Below are 21,045 nucleotides of genomic sequence, written 5' to 3' on the forward strand. Positions count from 1 at the left end.
TACAATGCAAGCAGAAATATTTGAGTGAACGCTTGCCAATGGCTCAGAGCAAGAAAGAAGCATGTTTCAGATTACACTGTATTCTGTTGTTCTGATCTGATCTCCTTTCTAGGAGAGGCTGAGAAAGTCAGCCCCAGGGGATTTAGCGCTAGCAGCAGCAGCACATGATCTATCAATCGCATGATTCCCACCACTGAGGACTAATGGGAAGGATTGAGAAAAGGTAAATTTGCCTTACAGTAGCAAGACAGATTTCTTCTGCTTCTGGTCTTCTGTCACCAGCCAGACATTCATGGCTTCTCCTAGGCTAGAAACCTACTGCTGCCCTAACCGGGATGCAGCCACAGAGCTGATTCTGACTTTCCAACCAGGGGTATTCTGTGGTGTTTGCATTGGCAGCGCCTCAGTTAGTCTACTCCTTAGTATCCTGCAGCTCCTCCCCAAACAGGGACAGAGCCCCCGGAAAATGCCCAAAGCTTCCTCTTCCTCTACCATCCTTCTCCTCATCTCTGCTTGTGACATCTTCGGTGGGCTAGGTAAGGACAAGCCTGCTGTTCCTTGACATGGGCTAATCTGGGCTCCCTTCCCTTTGATAAAGTGGGTTCAAAATCAGCCTGTTGTCAATTTTGGAGTGAGAGTGTTATATTTTATATGATTAAGATTAAAGGGTGAAGGTTTTGGGTGAAATTTTGGGTTTAACAGCTTGAATTTAAAATCAGCTGCGGTTCAAACAATCTATCCTTAAAGCTATCCACACAAGATGCAATAAAAGGTTTTTTTTCAAGGACAGCAGATACTAAATTTAATTGATCTTAAAGTGTAATTTTAAAAAATAATCATCTGACCCTTAATCCTTAGCAACAAAGTTTGTATTATTTTTTAAAATGTCAGTTATGCCTCTGAGCAAACCATACTAGCAGCAAGCCAGAGATTTTAAAATCTATTAGAACTTGGGTCATGAAGGATACTATTCTGCATGCTCACAGGGTAATGGGATGGAAGCATAAGGCAATATGCATGTATACCTATGAATTAGATCTACAGAAAAATGCCTAATTCTAATCAATCTCCTGCTGAACAAATCATGTATGACCACTAATTATGCTGTGTTCAGAGCAAAACCTCTTCATTCAGGGTTTCCTGCAACTGTTGTTAACCCTCACATCATCATCATCATCATTATTATTATTATTATTATTAGCTTTTGTGAACAGCCTAGATGCATTATTCTTCCTGCCTTATATATGCTCAGATGATATGGTAAGGCTAAATAAATAAAAAACAGTTTCCAGACCTTCTCTCAACCAATCATTTTTTCAAATCTGATGTCAGCAATTTGTGCAAATAGTTTTCTTTCCATCTCCCTCCTTTTTTTTAAAAAAAAAGATCAATAAGCCATAGAACTATTTTCCCTGTATCTTCCTTGTCTGAGTCTCATTTTTATCTGTCTTGAGTGCCATTCTTGTGGGCCATGTATGGTGTTATCACATTATTACAAATAAGTAAAAACGTTCACTGATGAAAATGGTATTTTTTAAAGCAGTATTAAGTGGAAAAATATTGACATCTTCTTCTTTTCATTCATTGACAACAAATGAAAGAAAATGCTCTGTAAATGAAAATAGAAGATGTTAAAAGTTAACTAAGCCTTAAGTATATGAGAAATGTTTTTGTATACAATACGCTTGTGTAGGCTGGCAAAATTGTTACTAAACAGAAGCTTTGTTAATAGAAAAAAATCGTACATCTCAACAGTTTTCATATTTAGTTTCAACTTTAACTACAGTCACTACATTATGTCAAAGCTTAAATAACTGAACTGTTTTCCATTCAACTAATTCATGGTTCTTGTTTTGTTAGCACATGAAAAGTAGGTTATAATTTGAGAAATGGGACTGGGAGAAAGCATGTTACTCAAAACATGTAAAAAAAGTCATAGCATTAAGTGTTTTCTTTTCCCCCATTAGGTATTATCTTTAGATCAACAGTATGGTTAAGCTTCCCAGACTTCATAGCAAACATCTCTGTGATAAATGGAACTGATGTGTGGCCTACTGCTTTCTGCGTGGGGAGTGCGGTGGGTACAAACAGGTTTTTTCTTTTCTTTTCTGTTTTGCAAATTACATTAATTTGGTGAAGGGAGCTTGAAGGACAAACCACCCTTATTCTGAAGAAAACTGATTTTCCTTTTACATGTATACAAGCACACTGGATTTCTGCCTCTTCCAAAAGCTACAAGTACTATCATGCCTAATTGTGTAGCAAAAACTTGAAGTGGGAGGAGAGCCAGCTGTTTCCTGAAAGGTGAGGACAACATTATCAAACAGGTTGCTTAGTTAGTGGCTAAATCTGTATGCTTTCAGAGGAATCATTTTTATAATTTTAAACTCTATTAACTCTATTAAACTTAGGTGTACAGTATCTGAGTACAGAATGTGGCTCCTGGTTTGTCAGGGACTGAGGTAACCATGGATCTAAACTGAGTGATGTATTTTGTAATTAGGTATTGTATGCTAAAAATCCTACTGGAAATCATAGATGAAGAATGTAACCCCTATTCCTAAGCATCCAATATAGTTGACTTGGAAACCCTCCCCCTAAAAACTGAAGCATTCAACACTGTAGGGATTTCAGATCCTTAGGAACTTCAAAGTGTATTCCTACACTGCAGTTAAGGGTGCGACTACAGCTGTTATAGATGTGAGCTAGTTTGAACCCCTTGGTTCAGGATCCTAGTAGAGCAACATAGCTATCGCAGGAAGGAGTTCAGTACAAGATAACTTCTGTAGTATTACTGAACTTCTCGGGCAAGGTTTGCAGTCCATACTGAGCTCCATGTTGCATGGTTATACTGTAATCAACACACAAGATGGCTAGGTTAAAGCTATCCTGGGTATGTCAATACATGTTTCAGTCACACATTGACTGATGCACAAGTGACAACCTTGTTTGTAATGGTTTATTAAAGCCATATTCATCCATACTTTATAGGAATATGCATACATATAGATATAGGTTTATGTGGAAACTGTGTATAGATGCTGTGTTTAACAAGTATTCATTTAAGTTCACAGCTTCTACAGTAACATGGAGTCTGACAAATAGGATCAAACAAAGATTTACAAAAGGGCATTAGGCATGTTGGTATTTAAGGAATTCAGGATTGAGCAATAGCAGTTTAGAATTACAATCTCATTATTGTTAAAGTATTTTTGCACATATAAGCAAAACTATCATTAGATTTCAAAATGCTCTGCGTGTGTAAGTTTGTGTGTAAAAATGATATAATATTGTGCATAGAGATGCAAGGGACCAATTCCAATTGCTGACAATGTCAGTGTCAAAATATTCCAAAGAGAGAATAATTATCTATACTACTTTTTGTGTATCTCTTCTCTATTTTCTATCATACACTTTAAGCTTTGCATAGTACTAGTGAAAAACAAAAGGAATATTTATTGTTAACTGTTCAGTGGATACAAGCTTGTATCAGAGCCCAAGTTTAATTTTTTTTTTTTGATAACCTACCAGGATCAAAATCTTGAACAGTGAGGTGTTATTCTAAGTACCGGTTTCCATTTAATTTCACTTTGGTTATCATTATAAAAAGAACAGCTATTTTTAAATAACTGTTTTTATCATTTGTGTAGCCTGTTCACTTTTGGTATTGATCTTGAATGATGAAATGTGCCTTGTGCATCATAACTGTTACTAGCAAGTTTCATTTTCTGTCTCTTGAGCAATGATGCAGTGTTTGGGTCCACTACAGCGCAAGGAAATATTTCAGTTGATGAAAGCAATAAACAAACAAATAAATAAATAATTCTTCTCTACCATGTTCTCATTCAAATGTAAATTTTAATCCATTTCCTCCCCCCACACCTTTTTTTTTTAAAGCCAATAGATATTTGGTTTTAACCAAATCATCTGTCCATCATCCTTCCCCTTTGGCAAGTAACTTTCCTACTAGCAGAAGTGGCTCAGGGGATTCCCACTGTAATAGATGCTGTGGTGACAGTTCTACTTCGTATCTTATGGAGGTTATCCAGGGGATGTGTGGAAAGAACACATTCCTGGCAGGCATCTGCTACCTGATGATTTTTGAGGCCTCGTAGACTCACACCAGTTGGTCAGCTAGAGTTGGAGAAACCAATACCTTTGTTAAACATATCCACAAATTCTTTTTGTTAATATTATTCTTGAAATGTACATTTTAGAATAAAAACAGGGTGTGTCTACACATGCATGTAGGCAGACCTAAATTTAATGCACATCAGTTTAATGCGCATTAAGATGATTTAGGCTCACGTCTACACATGCACACATTAAAGCACGTTAACGCCATGTGTGCAGACTGATGTGGGACTAAAGTTAGTCCCAAGTCAGTCCATACACATCATTTATGTGCCTTAACATGTCTACACGTGCATTAATATGCTATAGCTATTTGTGCCTATATTTGATACCTGCTTTTGCCATTTTTAAGGAGCATTAAGGGCACACACATGTAGAAGTGTGCCCTTAACGCACCTTAAATTGATATAAAGCACCTTAAATCAGTACGTGTAGATGCACCCACGGAGATATAAAACTAAGCTTAAGTTACCCAGAGAATGTTATGAGTAAGCTGCATTCCAGTGATAAGTGCCTTGAAACCACAGATTCATTCATGGGCCTAAGCTCTACCTCCATGGAAAAAGGCAGCACTTCATAGACTGGTTTATCTTTTGGAGGAGGGAATGTGAAGGCTTTATTCACTGATGTTTGAACCATGTTGACTGCTGTATGGTGAAGGAATGCTGCTGTGGACTGATGACAAAGGATATTCAGATGAGAATGGAGCTGACATGAAAGAGGGACTCAAAGGGCTGAGGGGAAAGTTAAACTAAATAGTAAAATTGTTTCAGGCTAATGAAAAAGTATTCTGCAAAAGAACCAGCTCCTGTGGGCAAGAATTTTGGAATTTGTAAACACAGACAGGAAAGGTCAGTTATCTAATATACACTCATGGGAAAAATGTGAGTTATCAACTGTCAAATGTAGTGGAATTTAACTTGTTTTAAATTTATTCACAACACTTTCTTTTTGGTTTTACTGAAGGAATTCATCAGAAAGTTAAAATGTACACAATTTTCTGTTATCCTGTTTTTTTTTTCCTCTTGGGAGCAGTTTCTTGAATATACATAGCAATTTCCTTTTATGGTAAGTCAATCTCCAAAATATGAAGACACAGTATATCAATAACAATTAAGACACATAACTTATCCTCTCATATCACAAGGACTAAATTGCAAACATTGTGATTTTGAACATTCTCAGGATAAATCTCTATGAATTTGTAGCTAAGTTTTAATTTTGGATACACATGAAAAACTCAGTATGAAGAGTAGGTAGGCTTAATATCTCTTACATGCTGTAGGGCAAACTCAGTCAGTCAGTCCTGAGGTTGCACTGACTTGCTTATCAAAATAAACCTGTTCATTTCAACGGGATTATTCCTGTAATTATGAACAAAATTTGTTGCAATCTCTCGTCTGCGTGACAGACAGACCAGCATGCACGCACACACAGAATCTATCAAATATATTCAAATAACCCGCATCTAAGTTAGAAGTAACTGATGGTTTGAATTTTTTTTCATGATCACCTAGAAGTTTTGTCAGAAGCTGTGACTCCTGGAATACTTTTCTTCTGCAGATGTGGATCCAGCTCTTATACAGTGCTGGCTTCTGGTGGCTGTTTTGCTATGCTGTAGATTCCTATTTGGTGGTTAGAAGATCAGCAGGGCTCAGGTAAATAATTAATAAACTAGGCCTTTATTTCCAGCATTATGTGCACATGCTTGTGTGCACATGTATATGCACATAAATGAAGCATGCACCAGCATCTTTTGTGCACCAGGTAATCAGGTAGTGGTTTGCATGCATGGCATGCTAGAGGCTTAAATGGCCCTAAGTATGCTCAAATATAGCTTTATTTTTGTATACTGGGTTATGTACATCTGAACTTGGAAAAGCTGGGGGGGAGTTCTGTCTCCAGGAAATCACTGGCAAAATTCCTTTCAATGATTCTGAGCCAGGATTTCTCCTCTGATCCTTAATGTCCAACTTGAACTGAACCCCCATAGCAATAATGGCTTTTTTTCCCTTAAAAAAAGAAAAAAGAAAAGGTGATGACATGTGCCTGGAATTCTTTCTTGAAGTTGTGTGAGGTTTTTCTATTTTATCTACATTGCAGACTGTTATGAATATCATGCTGATGTCTTAAAAATTAAATCAACTCAAATTAGAAAAAACCCAAACTATATCCATCTGTAGTGCCATTACTGGAATAGTTATGCCCTTTAAAACTAGTCATGCTGTGATGCTACAGACAAAGTATAAAGATTGTCCAAGTTGGCTCCCCCTTTGATGGAGTCAAAGAGCAAAAGACCTTAAATGTTCCTGTTCTAAATGTGATATTATATGATATGATTTATATAATATTATTCATAGACAATACAGGGTGCACAGATATCGGTGTTATGGCTCATTTGGCAGTTCTCCTCCAAAATAAGGGAAATTCTTATATTTAAAGTACATTTAATCCAGCCTGAACATGACAAACTTGACTTTTACTTGCATATGAAGCTTTGACATTCAGGGATTATAAAACTGCCAAACAGTGACAAGCTATTCTACTCAATTTCTAGTGTATATTATGAAAATTCTTCACATATTTTAACCTAATTATTTCCATCAGAGGCTACTTAAATTCCCAGTGCCTGACAAGGCTATGCTTTGTAATAACATTCACATTATTTACTGTGAGCTGTGATCCAAGTGCTTCATAGATATATATGATACACAGTTCTGGCCTAAGGCACTATAAGCTAAATCTTGCTCCTAGCAAAGTCAGTGGAAAAAAACTCTTAGGACAAGATCACTGAAGTCAATAGAAAGACTCACACTGACTTTAAAAGGGCTTTGGATTGAGCCCTCATTTACTTAGAGGAGATTAGAATCTGATCATAATAGTTAAAATTTATGATTTGTTAACCACAACCAGGCAGAAGTTTACTGATTAAAATGTTTGGGGCTCATTGCTGCCTTTTCTATGTTGCTTTTCCTGCCTAAAGCTTTTTCTCCCTGGGTGTGTCTACCTGTGCAATTAATGCGACTGAATAAACTCTGACTCAATTTGAGCTGGAGTAAACTAATCCCAATGTCACCATCTACACATGTGTTTAAGCACAGTAATTTACTGTGCTGCCAGATATCACTTGTATCTGATGGGACTATCTGGCAGTGCAGTAAATTAGTCTACTGCACCCTTATTGTCATGCGTATGCAGATAGTGATGATTTACTGCACAGCATATTGGTCTGCTGTGCAGTAAAGTGTCTTGTGTAGCTGTGCCCACTGTGTCACAAAAAGGGAGGGACTGAGAGGGTATCTGGAGGGCAGGAGAGAGTTAACATCTATATCAACAGAAAAGGATAGTCCCCCTGTCTAAACCTGAACCAATGTTTTAACATAGCCAAACTCTTATTTTTTCCTTCTTGTTTTTCCTTTCCTTAGTTACTGTATGGCTGGTGTTATATTGCACTATTTTAACTATATATATATATATATATAATTCTTTTTTGAGCTTGCCTGTATGAAACTCTAAAGTACTCCAAATGTGTGTGATGCAGTGTCATTAGCAGCTTCTTTCTATTTAATATGCTTCCAGTACAATTGTGTTGTATCACATGATGGCCTGGGGCCTGGCAGTCCTGCTGTGTGTGGAGGGAATTGCAATGCTTTACTATCCTTCAGTTGCTAGGTAAGCAGGATTTTAACATAATCATCTCTGTGATTGCTTGAATGTATCTCTGTCAGCCTTGGCGGTCAGGGGCCAGATTTTGCTCTCAGTTACTGGACTATAAATCCAAAATTACTCAACTGCATTCAGTTTAGTTACTTTGGTTACTAAGAATAGTTACTTTGAAACTGAGAGAAAAATTCAGCCTTGAATAAATAAAAAATGTCACGTCTGTCCATCAACTCCCCTCCACCACCTTCTCTTCCTACTCTTTGCTCTGTTGTCTGGTATCACATTTAAACCCTACACCGCAAACAAGCTATCTCCTTCTTGTGTGACCTCACTATTCTTTAAATTCCTTCTCAAAACTCACTCTCTCACCAGTCACTCATCCTAGTTCAGCCTCCTTTATTCTTACTGTGCACCAAAAGAAACAATTTGGGAATCACAAAGATGCTCTTAACTTGTTGTGCATTGTTTGGTTGACTAATGAATGGCATAACTTTTTTGAACTTTGGTAAATATAAATTAAACAGTTTATTGACATGGCTCATGGTGTCATTATCACTCTACAGATAACTGCCTGAGAGTTTTCTAGGTCTTCAGGAAACAGGCCATGTGAAATAAATGCTTGCTTTTGCTGTAGCACTGTGACATGGCCACATTGATAAGACTCCCGCAAGGGAGGGATGTGATCATACTGGGGACTGTTACTCATCTATCATACTTCTTTTCTCCCCCAGCCTTTTTTTGGAATCATTTTTTAATTCCATTCAAGTGACTGAAATGGAATTTCGGATGATAAGGGAGAAATACAAAAAAGCTAGACTTCATTTGAATAATCCATTTTTGTAACTCACTTAAGCTGGGTAGGATTAATGCATCAAACATTTTTGAAGCTCCTTATTTTGTTCCACATTTTTACCTATTAATGAAAGAGGTAGATAGGCCAGACTATAGGATGTGAATAAGAATTAAGCTTTTCCTGGTCTCTTCTCAGTTGTGAAAATGGCCTGGAGCATGCGATTCCTCATTATATCACTACCTATGCTCCACTTCTGCTAGTTTTGGTTGCCAATCCAATCCTATTTAGAAGGACAATAACAGCAGGTAAGTTCCTAAATGCCCTCATAAATTAGTGTAAATGATTAATGTATATATATTGGCTGACTCTTGCATTATTTTACACACACACACACACACACACACACACACACACACACATACACACACACACTGCTGTAAGTTTTACAGGAGCTACTTATGTAGGGATACAGCTAGTTAGGAGAAAGCAATATACAGTATTAGAATTTTTATTAGAATAGATACCAAAAACAAAGCTCTAGCTACAATCAAAATTTGCCCCAGTTATAGGCTGGATCTTGACATAATTGTGCTAGTACAAAATCCTGCTCCTGATAGGCAAAGATGCATTATTCCTTGAAGCTGAGGTAAGCTGCACTGGGGTGCACACCATACCTCATAACATTTTAAAATATCTGTACTATGTTGTTTGAACTGGTACAATTCAGGTTGTCCACATACCTATAAACAAGGCCTAAATCTCTGAGATGTGATAATAACATACCAATTCCTTTTCCCTGAAGCCATTTTGTAGATGCCAAATATGATTAATTTTTGGTTACTTGTGACTTTTACATTAGGAGCAAAGGACTGAAATTAGGCTTTGACAAAACTTTTTCTGAGGCCTGATGGTCACACACAACTTATTTTTACAAACACTGCAGATAAACCTGAAATCCAAACAATTCCAAATATCACATTACACCTACTGAAGTGGTAGGTGGATTATCTAATATAAACCTACAACATTTGTGTTAAAATTTACATACATTAAAATATGTAGCAAACTCCTAAAACACTCAATTTCATTTTGAAAACAATCCTTATCTTATCAGAACCCATACATCCCTCAATTGTCCCCACTTCCAAGGATGAGGTTAGGAAAACAGGTAAGCTGTATTTAATCTATTGCTATTATTCACATTGTAGTATCCCATGGAGCTCAAATTTTGCCCCATAGGCTAGATTAGTGGTGCCCAGTGCCTCTACAGGTCAAATCTGGTTGGGGAGCCTGATCTAGCTCTTTAGGGGCAAGGGAGCATGGCCAGCCATGGGGGGTGAAGGGGGGGGGAGAGGGTGTAGCCTGGCCCCTGTCCAGCCTTGGGGGTGGGAGGGAAGCGGGGCATGGCCCAGTCCCAGTCTAGCTGTATGGGGAAGAGAGTGTGGTCTGCCTCCAATCCAGCCTGGTGGGTGAAGAGGGCATGGCCTGGTCAAGAATCCCTTCCATTAACACAAGGAGAGAGTTGTCAGCAAACACACATTAGAAGATCACAGGGATCCTGTACAAGGAGAAGGGGTGTGGGGAGAGGCGGGTATCAGGAGGCAAGGCAGGGGGTTCTATTGGACACTTAGTACATAAACAATATTGGACTTTATAGGTCAAAACAATTTCTTTAACCTTCAACCATGACTCTGCTGGGAGTCCGCACAGATCACAAATGTAATTCAATATCTACATGAAACACTACTTCAGGTGTGCCATAAATTAAGCTCCCTATCATAGTTGGATGCCACTCCAGTCCCCTGCCCAATCTGGTGCTCTGCTTTCTGCTTAATCTGCTTTTGTGCTCCCCACTTAGCCATGTCCTAAACATGGAGGTTGTCTGTGCCGGTTGCGGCACACGTTCTGTGGGTTGGCTACTCCTGCGCTACTTGACAGGTTGGTAACTAAGTTCTGCACCAGCTGCTATTCTATTTCTGCATGTTTCAAAGGCATAGCCTTGCCTACAGGACACTGAAATAATCTGCATTAGAGATGGCAACAGGTGGATAGTTAGCAAATAATGATACAGATACAAACTGTGATACAGATGAGAACGTTTGCTACTTGGACAATGCTTCAAGATGATGCAGCACATTATCTATTACTAATAAGGAAGACCACTCTGATGTTGTCTTCATACCTTAGTGCTATAGGTGTATGGTCCCCACATGAGTATCTTTAATAAATGAGGGCTTCTGCAGGCAGCATTTTGGGTCTCCCTGTTCCAAAATGAACAAGTGGTGATTACTAGAACAGCCATATACTTTTATTATATTTCCTATTTAAATTACTCAAAAGAAAGAAACAAGAAAGGACAAAATTGAGGTGTCTATGAGAGAACACACAGTGTTTGTGTCCTATGACAGTCTGTCTCTCATACAACCTAGCTGTCTGTCTTTGCAGGCACCAGAATCCTTAGAGATTTAAAAGTGAAGTACTCGGATATTAAAAAATAACAATTGCATAATGACATACCTGACATAAGCACTAAATCAGGTTTTTAAAAGACTAAAACTGGTATGGTGACTTCAACTTTATTTTTCTATTTTGGGAGGAAGAAGAGGAGAGCCAATGGGAATATCTCATGAGATCACCCACTTTTGCTTGGATGTTGCTGTTTTCTTTAGTAACTAAATAGATGCAGAAGATTATTTCAAGAGGCTTTCTCCATCTTCTTAAATACTCTCATTTTATCAGGAACTAAGTTACAGCCCTTCCCCCTGCTCATCACCAAACACACATATTCTGGATCCTATATCTGTAAACAAAAACCACAGCCATGTATTCACATACATAACTGTATGCTTTCCAGTTGCCTCTTTACTGAAAGGAAGACAAGGAATCTATACAGAAAATGAAAGACGCCTGGGAACGGAGATTCAAATCCGCTTTTTCAAAATTATGCTGGTGTTCGTTATTTGGTAAGAGGCATATTGTTTCAAGCCAAATATTTTCTAAATTCTAAATGATGTAATTTATCCACTGAGGCAGTAAGGTATCTGTCATATTTGTGACATAAAATATTTACTTTATGTTGGAAAAAAAATTGAGCAACATGGAAATGGTAAATTCACAGAAAAATGATAAAAACATGGGCAAGCACAGGTTATGGATGATGGTTTCTAGGGCAATGGCTAGAAAATACAGGGATTGCAATGATTAATCTCAATAAGCATAATTTTAATATCTTCTGGTTGTGAGTTTCTAACCACTTTATCTCTTTACAATGTCATCTGCCCATCAGGCCATGTCTACATAGTAAATTTATCTTTCTTAGCCTTGGTGCTCTATACAGCTGGCCTTATGAATCAGAAGCAGTGTAGCTATAACTGCAAGATGCTTCAAACTGGCTAATTACCACTTCTGAATGAGTGCTAGTTAGTCTATGCCAGGGGTTTTCAACCTTTTTTAACACATGTACCCGTTCTGGTGGTGGCAGCCAGGGGAGGGGGAGAGGTTTGCACATGGTGGCCAGTGCCGCTGGCACCACCCACTACTCCGTGGCACTGCCACCTACTACCCCATGCCACCGCTGCCACCATGCCCTGCTTTCTTGTGGCTGGTTGTACATGCAGCTCCACGGGCTGCTGGTGGGCCTTGTTCCTGGTCAATCTTGCACTGCCCATCAGCAGTCTGAAGAGCTGCATGTGCAACTGGCAACAGGAAAGCAGGGTGCGGTAGCTGCCGTGTGTGACATGTGCCCGTCGGGCCAGATGGTGCCTGTGTGGCCTGCAGAGGGGTGCTGCTGCCCCCCTGGCGTAGCTCTGCTCCCTCCTGGGATCAGCCACAGAAACACACTCCCCATCCCCCTCCAGCCATAGAGACACTCTGCTCTGCTCTGCACGGCTGCTGCTTGCTTCGAGAGCGGCAATGCTCCTCTCCTTCCCCCTGGTAAGAGGCACAAAGTGGGAATGCGGCAGGAGAGATGCTGCTGCCACACCCTGGGGTGCACTCTATCCCCACCTGCCTGCGTGCCCCCTGACCTAAGTATCTCTAGGGGTGCACGTATCCCCAATTGACAACCCCTGGTCTATGCTAATTTGGTTGTCTACAGTTCTTTACAAACATACTAAACAGGTTAGGAGACATCCCACATGGAGTCCTGTAGCAGGCTGGAAGGCACTGCTGCTGGATATAGTGTGTTACCTTAATACACATGGTCTCTTTCTTCCTTGAGTCATAGATTTGACCACTATCTTTTACCTAATCTTATGTAACATCTTGTATTAAAGCAGTGCCTCATACAGGACAAAACAGTCTATTGAAAACTAAAGGTATGTCTGCACAGCCCAAGGTGAAACTGTATGAACACCTCAACACCTAATTGACAGCATGCTAGTTCCTGACACAGAAGCAGTGTACTCATTCACATCACATGGTATAGCACTGAAGCTGGAAGCCCAGTTAAAGTGCTGAATTAACACCACTATATTGCTTCTGGTTTTAAAACTAGCATAGAGGGTATCTCTGCATGATGCCCCTTTCCTGATAAAGACATAGCTTAGAGGTATTGAATACACAGGTAAACTGCTGAACATAAAGAGAACCTCCACGTGGAAGAAGAAATGATTGCTTATTATTTGCATTACATTCATGCCTGGAGATACTGGATAGGACTAGGCCCTGATTGTGCAAGCCACCATACAAATTCCTAGCAAAAGACAGTCTCTGCCCTGAAGAACCTATCTAAACACTACAATAATGGCAGAATATGTTCCATCCTGTTGCTCATGGCTATCCTCTAGCCCCAAACCACCAATAACATCTTAGCCTACCCATAAAAGCTTTGCTGAGCAGCCAGACCAGAGCCTGAGTCTGCTGCTAGCCCACCCCTCCCAACATTGTGTTCAGAACTTCCCCAGAAGCTGTAGGGTTCAAATACAGGAAATTGGCTAGCAACAATCCTGTAAGTCCCTGCTCCTGACTTGCAGCCTTTTGACACCCTTCTTCCTGTCTCTGTTATCTGTAACTAGAGCCAAACACAGGAAAGACAAGCAGTGAGCACACCAATACCTAGAAGGCCTCTGTTTCTTGTTCCCTTGTTTGCACACCACTAGGAAGGTAACATAGACAGGGAGGGATAACTCATATGTTTCAGGTTAGTTGAGGGCAACCTTCAAAGCTACCCTTAAATAGTGATGTAGATACATTGACAATGTCACAAAATGAGGAGGTGGGTTGTGTAAGGTCATACATGGGATCATTTTATCAAAGCAGGCAGCTGTGGGGATACTAAAAGAGAGGAAATATACTGGAGGACAGAGAGGAGGATGAAAACATGAGGATTTTTCAGTGGGAAAATTTAATTACAAGAAGAAAATAGCCAATCTGTTCCAAAGAAATATGATACAGGAAGCCAGTTGCATATGAATATACAAGAGAAATGCAAAGAAAATATGAACTAGAAGACAGTTCACTAGGATCAAAATGTGGGCTTTCTGAGCGGAAGCTCTTACCAATGCTGGAGAAGTATTCATTCATTTACCTTGATGATGCTTGGTTGTGCATCATCCTAATTTACCCAGATATTGCTTTTATTCCTTGTTGGTGCATTCAGGCATTTTCAGTCAGCTGCAATCCTGTTTCAGTGTTACTTTGAAAGTCCATTTTAATATTGCTGCTTTGTTTTTTGGTAGCGGTAGTGGGGTGATGCTCAGCAATGTTATATTCATTTAGTTTCTTTATCTTTGGACACTGCAGCTGTATTTAGGTGATAGGATTTAATTTTCATCACTTACGTTGGTTCCTTTGACTCAGTGTGGTTTAAAGAATGGTCTTTGTCTTTTAATCATATTCTCTCAGACCTGCTACAAGATTTAGCATTAAAAACCTCAACCTTATCTGTCTCCCTGCCAACTATCACCGCAATTATGCTTTTAAAAAGAAACAATCATGAATTAAAAAAAAAGCCTGTCTTGTCCTGTTTATCCTGAACAGCTGGTCATCAAATATCATCAATGAGATCCTTTTGTTCTACCTTGAAATGCAGCCAGATATCAATGGAAGCCACTTGAAAAATGTTAGAAATGCTGCACTGATCACATGGATTATAATGGTAGGTCAACTATGATTTATATTAGTTTTTATAGGATAGGAAGGAGCATCAATATAATGTTTTATGGCTTTGGAAATATAATCCTCCCCACCATACAAATGGAGAGAAACAGAGAGCAAGAGAGTACATTTTCAAAATCAGAGGAACTGTTCTTTATATGAAACTTTGTGTACCAAAAAACAATCTCACACTGTGTTTCCTCAGTGAAATCAAGGTGATTCATAGAATTTTATGGCCAGAGCGCACCCTGCTGATTTATAATAATGCAGTGTGACCTCCGGTATAATACAGGCTACAGAGTTTCAACCAGTCACCAGTGAATGCAGTTCAAAAATTTAGATGCTTATCTCTCTCTATATTTATAAATAAAGTTATACTTTGCTCTGTAAACCTACTTAGACTCTCCACTCTGTAAGTCTACTAAGTAGAAAATAGCTGTTATGCGTATACAGGCAAAAAAATACTCAAATGCAAATATATGGTAATATTGCAGCAATGATCATAAAGATAGTAAGAACAATACTGCTGGGTTTTGCATCATTGTTGTACTATGATTCCTCCTTTCCCCCCTTTGAAGTATGTTCTTCAGAAAGGAATTTCCCAGTTATAATGATGCGCATTCCCTTTTCAGGATAGCTTATTTTGGAAGACCTTAAATATTTGCAGAACCTCTCAGGGAAACCTAATTCTTTGTTTTTCTTTTTGAACTAATGAAATAATTTTCATTGGGGGAGAAGGGCTATTTGGGAGAGTGCTTTAATTAAGTAGTATCAGTTATTAGCCTGTGAAATCACTTAAAATCTATTAGTAGCAGTTTTCTCTTACCTCAAGCCATGAATAACTTCTTTGCTTGCCACATGTTCCCAAGCCTGGAAGGCACCAACATTTATTCTGGAGTGTATTACAGGCCATTAAATTTAACCCAGTCACTCCTATGTTGAGCCCAATAAACTTAACTTGACTAAAACATACCTTGTGTTTAGTAAAAATTTACCTTTTGGAAAGGCATCCAGTCTTGACTGAGATGTTGAGAGGTGGAGAATTCACCAGTTCCCCTCATAGTCTAACCCAGGGGTCAGCAGCCCATGGGCCAGATCCATCCTTTGGAGCCTTGAACACAGCAATAGCTGTGCCTTTGGTGGTGTTCAGTAGTTAGGAGCTCTCCCTGCAGTGTGCCGCAGTCAGCTGCTGTGGGCTCCAGCAGAGGGGGAGCCCTACACCAGGCAGAGTGACCAGGGCTTCTTCACAAGCACAGCTTCTATGTCTACCAAATGGTGAAGTGTCATTATTAATTGTTTTCATCCCTGTGGCAGACTGAGTAAACTGGCCAGCAGTGTTATGGAGGAATAAACTCATGCTGTGAAGGGTGCCCTCCTTTTCATCCAACAACCAAATCTAATCATATGATAGGACTCTGTTCTCACTAACCTAGCATTAAAGAGGTCAAGTCTAGGAACTGAGCTGTTGGTTGGGTGGCTGTGAGAAAGCAGTTGTTCACTGTGCGAAGAGTGTTCCTTAATGCACACACATTATTTTACTGGACTTAAAATTCCTGTGTCGATATAATCCCCACAGCAATTTTCTTCTTTCTTTCTTCCAGGGGGTACTAAATCCAATGCAAAGCTTTCTCTTCACCTTAGCTTTCTATGGCTGGACTGGATGGAAACTAGACCTGAAGTGGCAGAAAAGAGAAATTCCTTGGGAATCACTGTCCACATCAACTGTTGGTGAAAATGCCTACCCCTCACCTATCGGATCCTCTGTTAATTTTCAAAACAGCCTCCGTGACTCAAAGAAGACAACAATAGCCAGCAGCCATCAGATTGATGAGGCCTTAAGCATGTTGTCTGAAGGTAACCTTAGCAGTGATGACAGGTTAATCAGGAACTCTCCTGTCTACCAAGGCTGGTAATGCGTGTATACGCAGAATTGAATTTTACCTCCCCCGCTGCCCACATCTTTGATTAATGACTGCACAGAGAATAGCACTGATTGGTCTGGGGCTTGGCCCAGGCCACTTCCTCGACATTTATTTTCTAGAGGTATAAATTACAGTGAATGTTTTTGATCCCTGTGTAGCAGGTCTGAGGGGAGGTGAACTATTTGATAAATTCCTGATCATTTTCTGATGCTAGCAGGAGTGTTTCTCTGGGGCTCAGTGCTTATTTAGTAACTTCAGTTATTTCTTTTCCTACATTTTGTTTTAACCTCTCTTGTAAACTCTCTATACAGCAGAAGATTCCTTTGTTTAATAAACAGATTGCCGTTTGTGTTGGGTTTTTCTAAATGTGGTCTGTTGCCTGGTTTGCTGAAGAGTACAGCTGTCGACCCAGAATTCTGTCTCTAGCATTTCAGGAACACAAGATTGCATCCTTAAAGCAAATATTGGTGTGACACAAACATAGAATTGCATTGTTTGCATATAGCACCTTACAGGGGCAGTTCCAGAAGGGGTGCAGTGCCATGGCCTCTCTCCTCTTTTTGACCATGCAGCAAAAGTAGCAGCTAGGGACTTTTTTAAGTCCCCAAAAAAGGTAAAATTTCCCCTCTTCCTTCCCCTTCATGCTCAGAGGCATGTCCCCTCCTCTCCTCTTCCCATCCCTCCCCTCCCATTTCCTCATCCCCTGCCTGCCACTTCTGCTGTCCCAGGGTCAAGGGAAGCTTCTGGGCTCAGCTTGGGACAGTGGCAGTGACAGTAGGCAGGCAAATTCCCCCTCCCTGCCAGGTCCTTCTGGATGTTCCCTGCCAGTCTATGGAAAGGCATGGGGAGAGACAACCCATCCACCCACTGCCACTTCCACTTCCACTGTCCTAGGCTGAGTCTGGAGCCCATGCAGCCTGGCTGGAGTAGAACAGGAGTTCCCCTCACCCCTGTGACAATAGGAACAGAGGCAGAGGAATGTGGGGAAGTGAAGGAGAGAAGAGGAGGGATGGGGATGTGTCTCTAATTAGAGAGGGGGAAAGGGAGAGTTCTTAGCTGCTTTGGGCACTTGAAAATGTCCTCAGCTGCTGCTCCTGTGATACAGTCTGTCCACCCCAGTGGTGGGGAGGGAAGGAGTCTAGGAGAAGGGAGTACAACCAGTCCTTTAGCACTAGTCACTGCTCCTGTACCTCCCTTTGCAAAATCCTGGATCCACTCTTGGAGCCTTACTTACAAACTCTTTGTTTAACCCACCTATTTTAATGTTTTACTTTTTTAATCGAAATGTGGTTGAAATGAACAGGATAGTAGCTTTTCCAGTAAAATAAAGTCTACTATTTAAATCATTAAGGGATACTGGGTCAACATTTCAAAAGCATCTAAATGAATTAGATGTCCATGTCTCATCTAACAGCAATGAAATTAAACCTGCAGTCCTTTCTCTGGGGAGTGCTCTATTTTATATCCTAGATTACTGGCTGTGAGAAACACAGTTACTACAATCTATTTTCCTAATCACTGCTGTCAGCATTGTGGTGCATAAACACCTGTGCTCAAATACTTGTTAAAACAGGTTGAAGATTAAGAAGAAATTATGACCCAGCCCATACCAGGATTTCAACCACATGTAAAAACACTGGTGCTTATCTATGATTTAAACATCGTTATGGCTCAGCTAGGTCACATTTTGGTTTGACAGGCTGGCATGGACAAGGTGAAATGGAATGATCACCATTCTTTTAAACATATTTAAGTCTAGAGACAAATGGCTGAATCAGTGTTTTCAAAACTGTTCAAATACCATTTGGCCAAGTTCCACTGACAGCCCAAATTGTTTTATAGACCAGTTCTCACCCAGCCATGTTTAAACATGAGAAGACTGTTCCATGAGGTTGAAAGCCTGGTGTGCCTAGTAAAGTTTAGAATACCAGCCTCCCTGTTTAAGAACGTTCTAGGAAGGTCAAAGTAGCAGACTCAGCAAGAGCTAAGAAAAATTGGATTTCTTATTTAAAATAAATAAATAGCCTCCTTAGCTGCTCAATAACAGGTGTTAAAAGAAAATGAAATAGTATTGGAGTTGTTGGAACAGATCCTTGAAGAGCTGCTATTGCCTGGTAGGAAACATTTCAAATTATGCTCAGCACGTCTGCATTATTTTTCCTCCTGCTTTTGTTCCTAAGGATTTTTGCACATAGCAAGATCTTTAGTTTGTAGGAATCATTTTTTTTCAACTCCAGAAAAAATCCTAATCTCTTGTTTGCAAAGCTGTAGCTAATTGTGATGCCACAAACTGAGGATAACAACTTCTAGAACAGTTTACATTCATGCTTACAAAATAAAAAATCTGTTTTTGTTTTGGTATCCATGATAATAAAAAGGACTATTACAGATAGGTAAAATAGCTATTCAGATAACTATGCTGAGATGCTATGGTGATAGGCAGTGGTACAAAACACTAAAGTAAGATAAACAAACAGATTATACCTTCAAAGGCATAGCCATGTGATACAGATGTGTTTGAAAGGTGACAGATTGTAGCAAGAGGCCGCAGAAGAAGCCTGGCTGAGTAATTCAATATTCCTTCTGCCACTCCAGGGAATTGCAAGTTGCTGAGCACATATGGAAGGGGGGCTGTGATCATTCAATAGCCTCCTGCCCTCTGCACTCAGCAAGGATTGAGGGAGCATCCCATTTCTGAGGCTAATGCTATGGAAGGCATTGAGCAGAGAGCAATGGTTATCTTCCTGGTTACCCTGTGGAAGGTCACTGCATTTTCTTCATCCATATATACCTGGCTCTAATCTAGCCTGAACTATTTTTCAAAATTGCTCTTGAGAGATGAGCGGTGATTTAACATATTGTTAGTCTGTGGAGCTGTTATCATAAAAGACAAAGGAAAAAAATCCCAAAGCTTTGATGAAAACCTCTTGCTGTTTTGACAACATTTGTTTCTTTGACAAGGCTCATTCTGATGAACTCTCTTAAGAACTTCATCTAGTGCGTGTTGGGACAAAACAGTGATTTTTAATCTAAAAGGAAAATAATAAGCATGTGCAAATGTGCATTCACGTGTGCACACACACACATATATGTATTTTTATAAATATAAATAAATGTTTATTATTACAATAATAAACATTCTGGCTCTTTCCAGTTTGTGTGGTTCATGCATCTGAGGCTTGCCTCCATTGCTGAAAATAGGGTTACTGTAGTTTCGGCTTATTTGAAAGCATATCAGCCTTTAATTTTACTGTGGGAAAACCATAACATTTCTTTTCTTTGCTTACCACCAACTGTTCAGTTAATTGCATGTAAAGCATGTATAATTAAGTACAACTTATCATTGGCTTTTGCAAGTGTTTAAAAAAAAAAGTACATCTTTAAAGGCCATGCTTGCACTGCAGTTCCAATACTTGCCTGTACTAGCTTTAAACTTGTTATTTTCGTACCTGAAAGAATATAACCATGCTATCATGGAGCTCAGCCTGGACTAGGCATTCATGTTATATATATCCCTGGACAGGTCTTTGTAACCATTTGTGGACTTCTTATGCCATGGGCTACTGTACACTGATACTGGTACCTAAGTATTTTTAACATATCCACATGAGCTGAAATAACATCTTTGGATTGCAGTGTAGATGTAACCTGTGATGGAAATCTTCAGTAAGATAGGGATGTTGTAAGCTATTGAAAAGAATATGTAGTTAAGAAGGAATTAAAAGTTAACCTTTAAAGCATATGTTAGAAAGTTGGGAGGTTAGACTGTGGGACTCATCACAGAACTATGTTAAAGTTACCTGCATTATAGGAGTTCTGAAAAGACATAATTATTTTTCCATGTATGGACTATATGTGACATTTTGCCTCTAAATTGGGGACAGGCAGCCTAGATTCCAATGAATGGCTATCTCTACAGTTTATGGGCCAGTACACTGAATTTGCTCTAAGGCAGCATGACATTTGTGAGTCATAGGCAAAAATTAAGTGGGAGATAGTGATTAGGAATCTAGCAGGATCTCTACATTCAAACTAATTGTGAAGTTATATTCAACTCAGTTAAGATGTTTAGGAACATGTGCATTATTCATTTTACATGATCATACTTTGGGCACATCAAAACAAAGACCAGTTGAATGAACAGCTGATGAAAGAATAAACATTGTGAAAAATCCTGAACAAAACCAAAAAACAAATAGACGAATTTCTTCATTAAAATAAAATCATTGCATTAATGCCATGAATTATTTACAAAACGGTTGTGTGTGCATAGTGGCATGTACATGTTATAGTTCCAAAGTGCATATGATATGTTCCAAAAGTCAGATGACAAGTAGAGATCAAACCACTAAACAGAACATATGCAAACAAGATAAACTTCTTTGTCTTGACCCAACATTTGGCTGTCTCACAACAAAAAAATACAAACTGTTTTAT

General features: G+C 39.4%; 1 protein-coding gene across 2 annotated transcripts in view; it reads left to right on the forward strand.

The window, feature by feature from the left end:
- Positions 1–240: 240 nt before the first annotated feature.
- The window catches only part of GPR143 (G protein-coupled receptor 143), a 28,486-nt gene continuing 7,681 nt past the window's right edge, over positions 241–21,045 (forward strand). The window contains exons 1-8 of one of the 2 annotated variants that reach the window (XM_006273490.4): positions 241–536; positions 1,968–2,077; positions 5,698–5,792; positions 7,714–7,806; positions 8,786–8,895; positions 11,445–11,553; positions 14,570–14,687; positions 16,288–16,540. In XM_006273490.4, the coding sequence (XP_006273552.1) occupies positions 293–536; positions 1,968–2,077; positions 5,698–5,792; positions 7,714–7,806; positions 8,786–8,895; positions 11,445–11,553; positions 14,570–14,687; positions 16,288–16,540 (1,132 nt within the window). In that variant the 5' untranslated portion in view covers positions 241–292. Of the gene's footprint in view, positions 537–1,967; positions 2,078–5,697; positions 5,793–7,713; positions 7,807–8,785; positions 8,896–11,444; positions 11,554–14,569; positions 14,688–16,287; positions 16,975–21,045 lie in introns of those variants that run through there. The other variant, XM_019495141.2, reaches the window with a different exon arrangement.

The sequence above is a fragment of the Alligator mississippiensis genome, chromosome 1, assembly GCF_030867095.1.
Source record: "Alligator mississippiensis isolate rAllMis1 chromosome 1, rAllMis1, whole genome shotgun sequence".
Lineage (NCBI taxonomy): Eukaryota > Metazoa > Chordata > Crocodylia > Alligatoridae > Alligator > Alligator mississippiensis.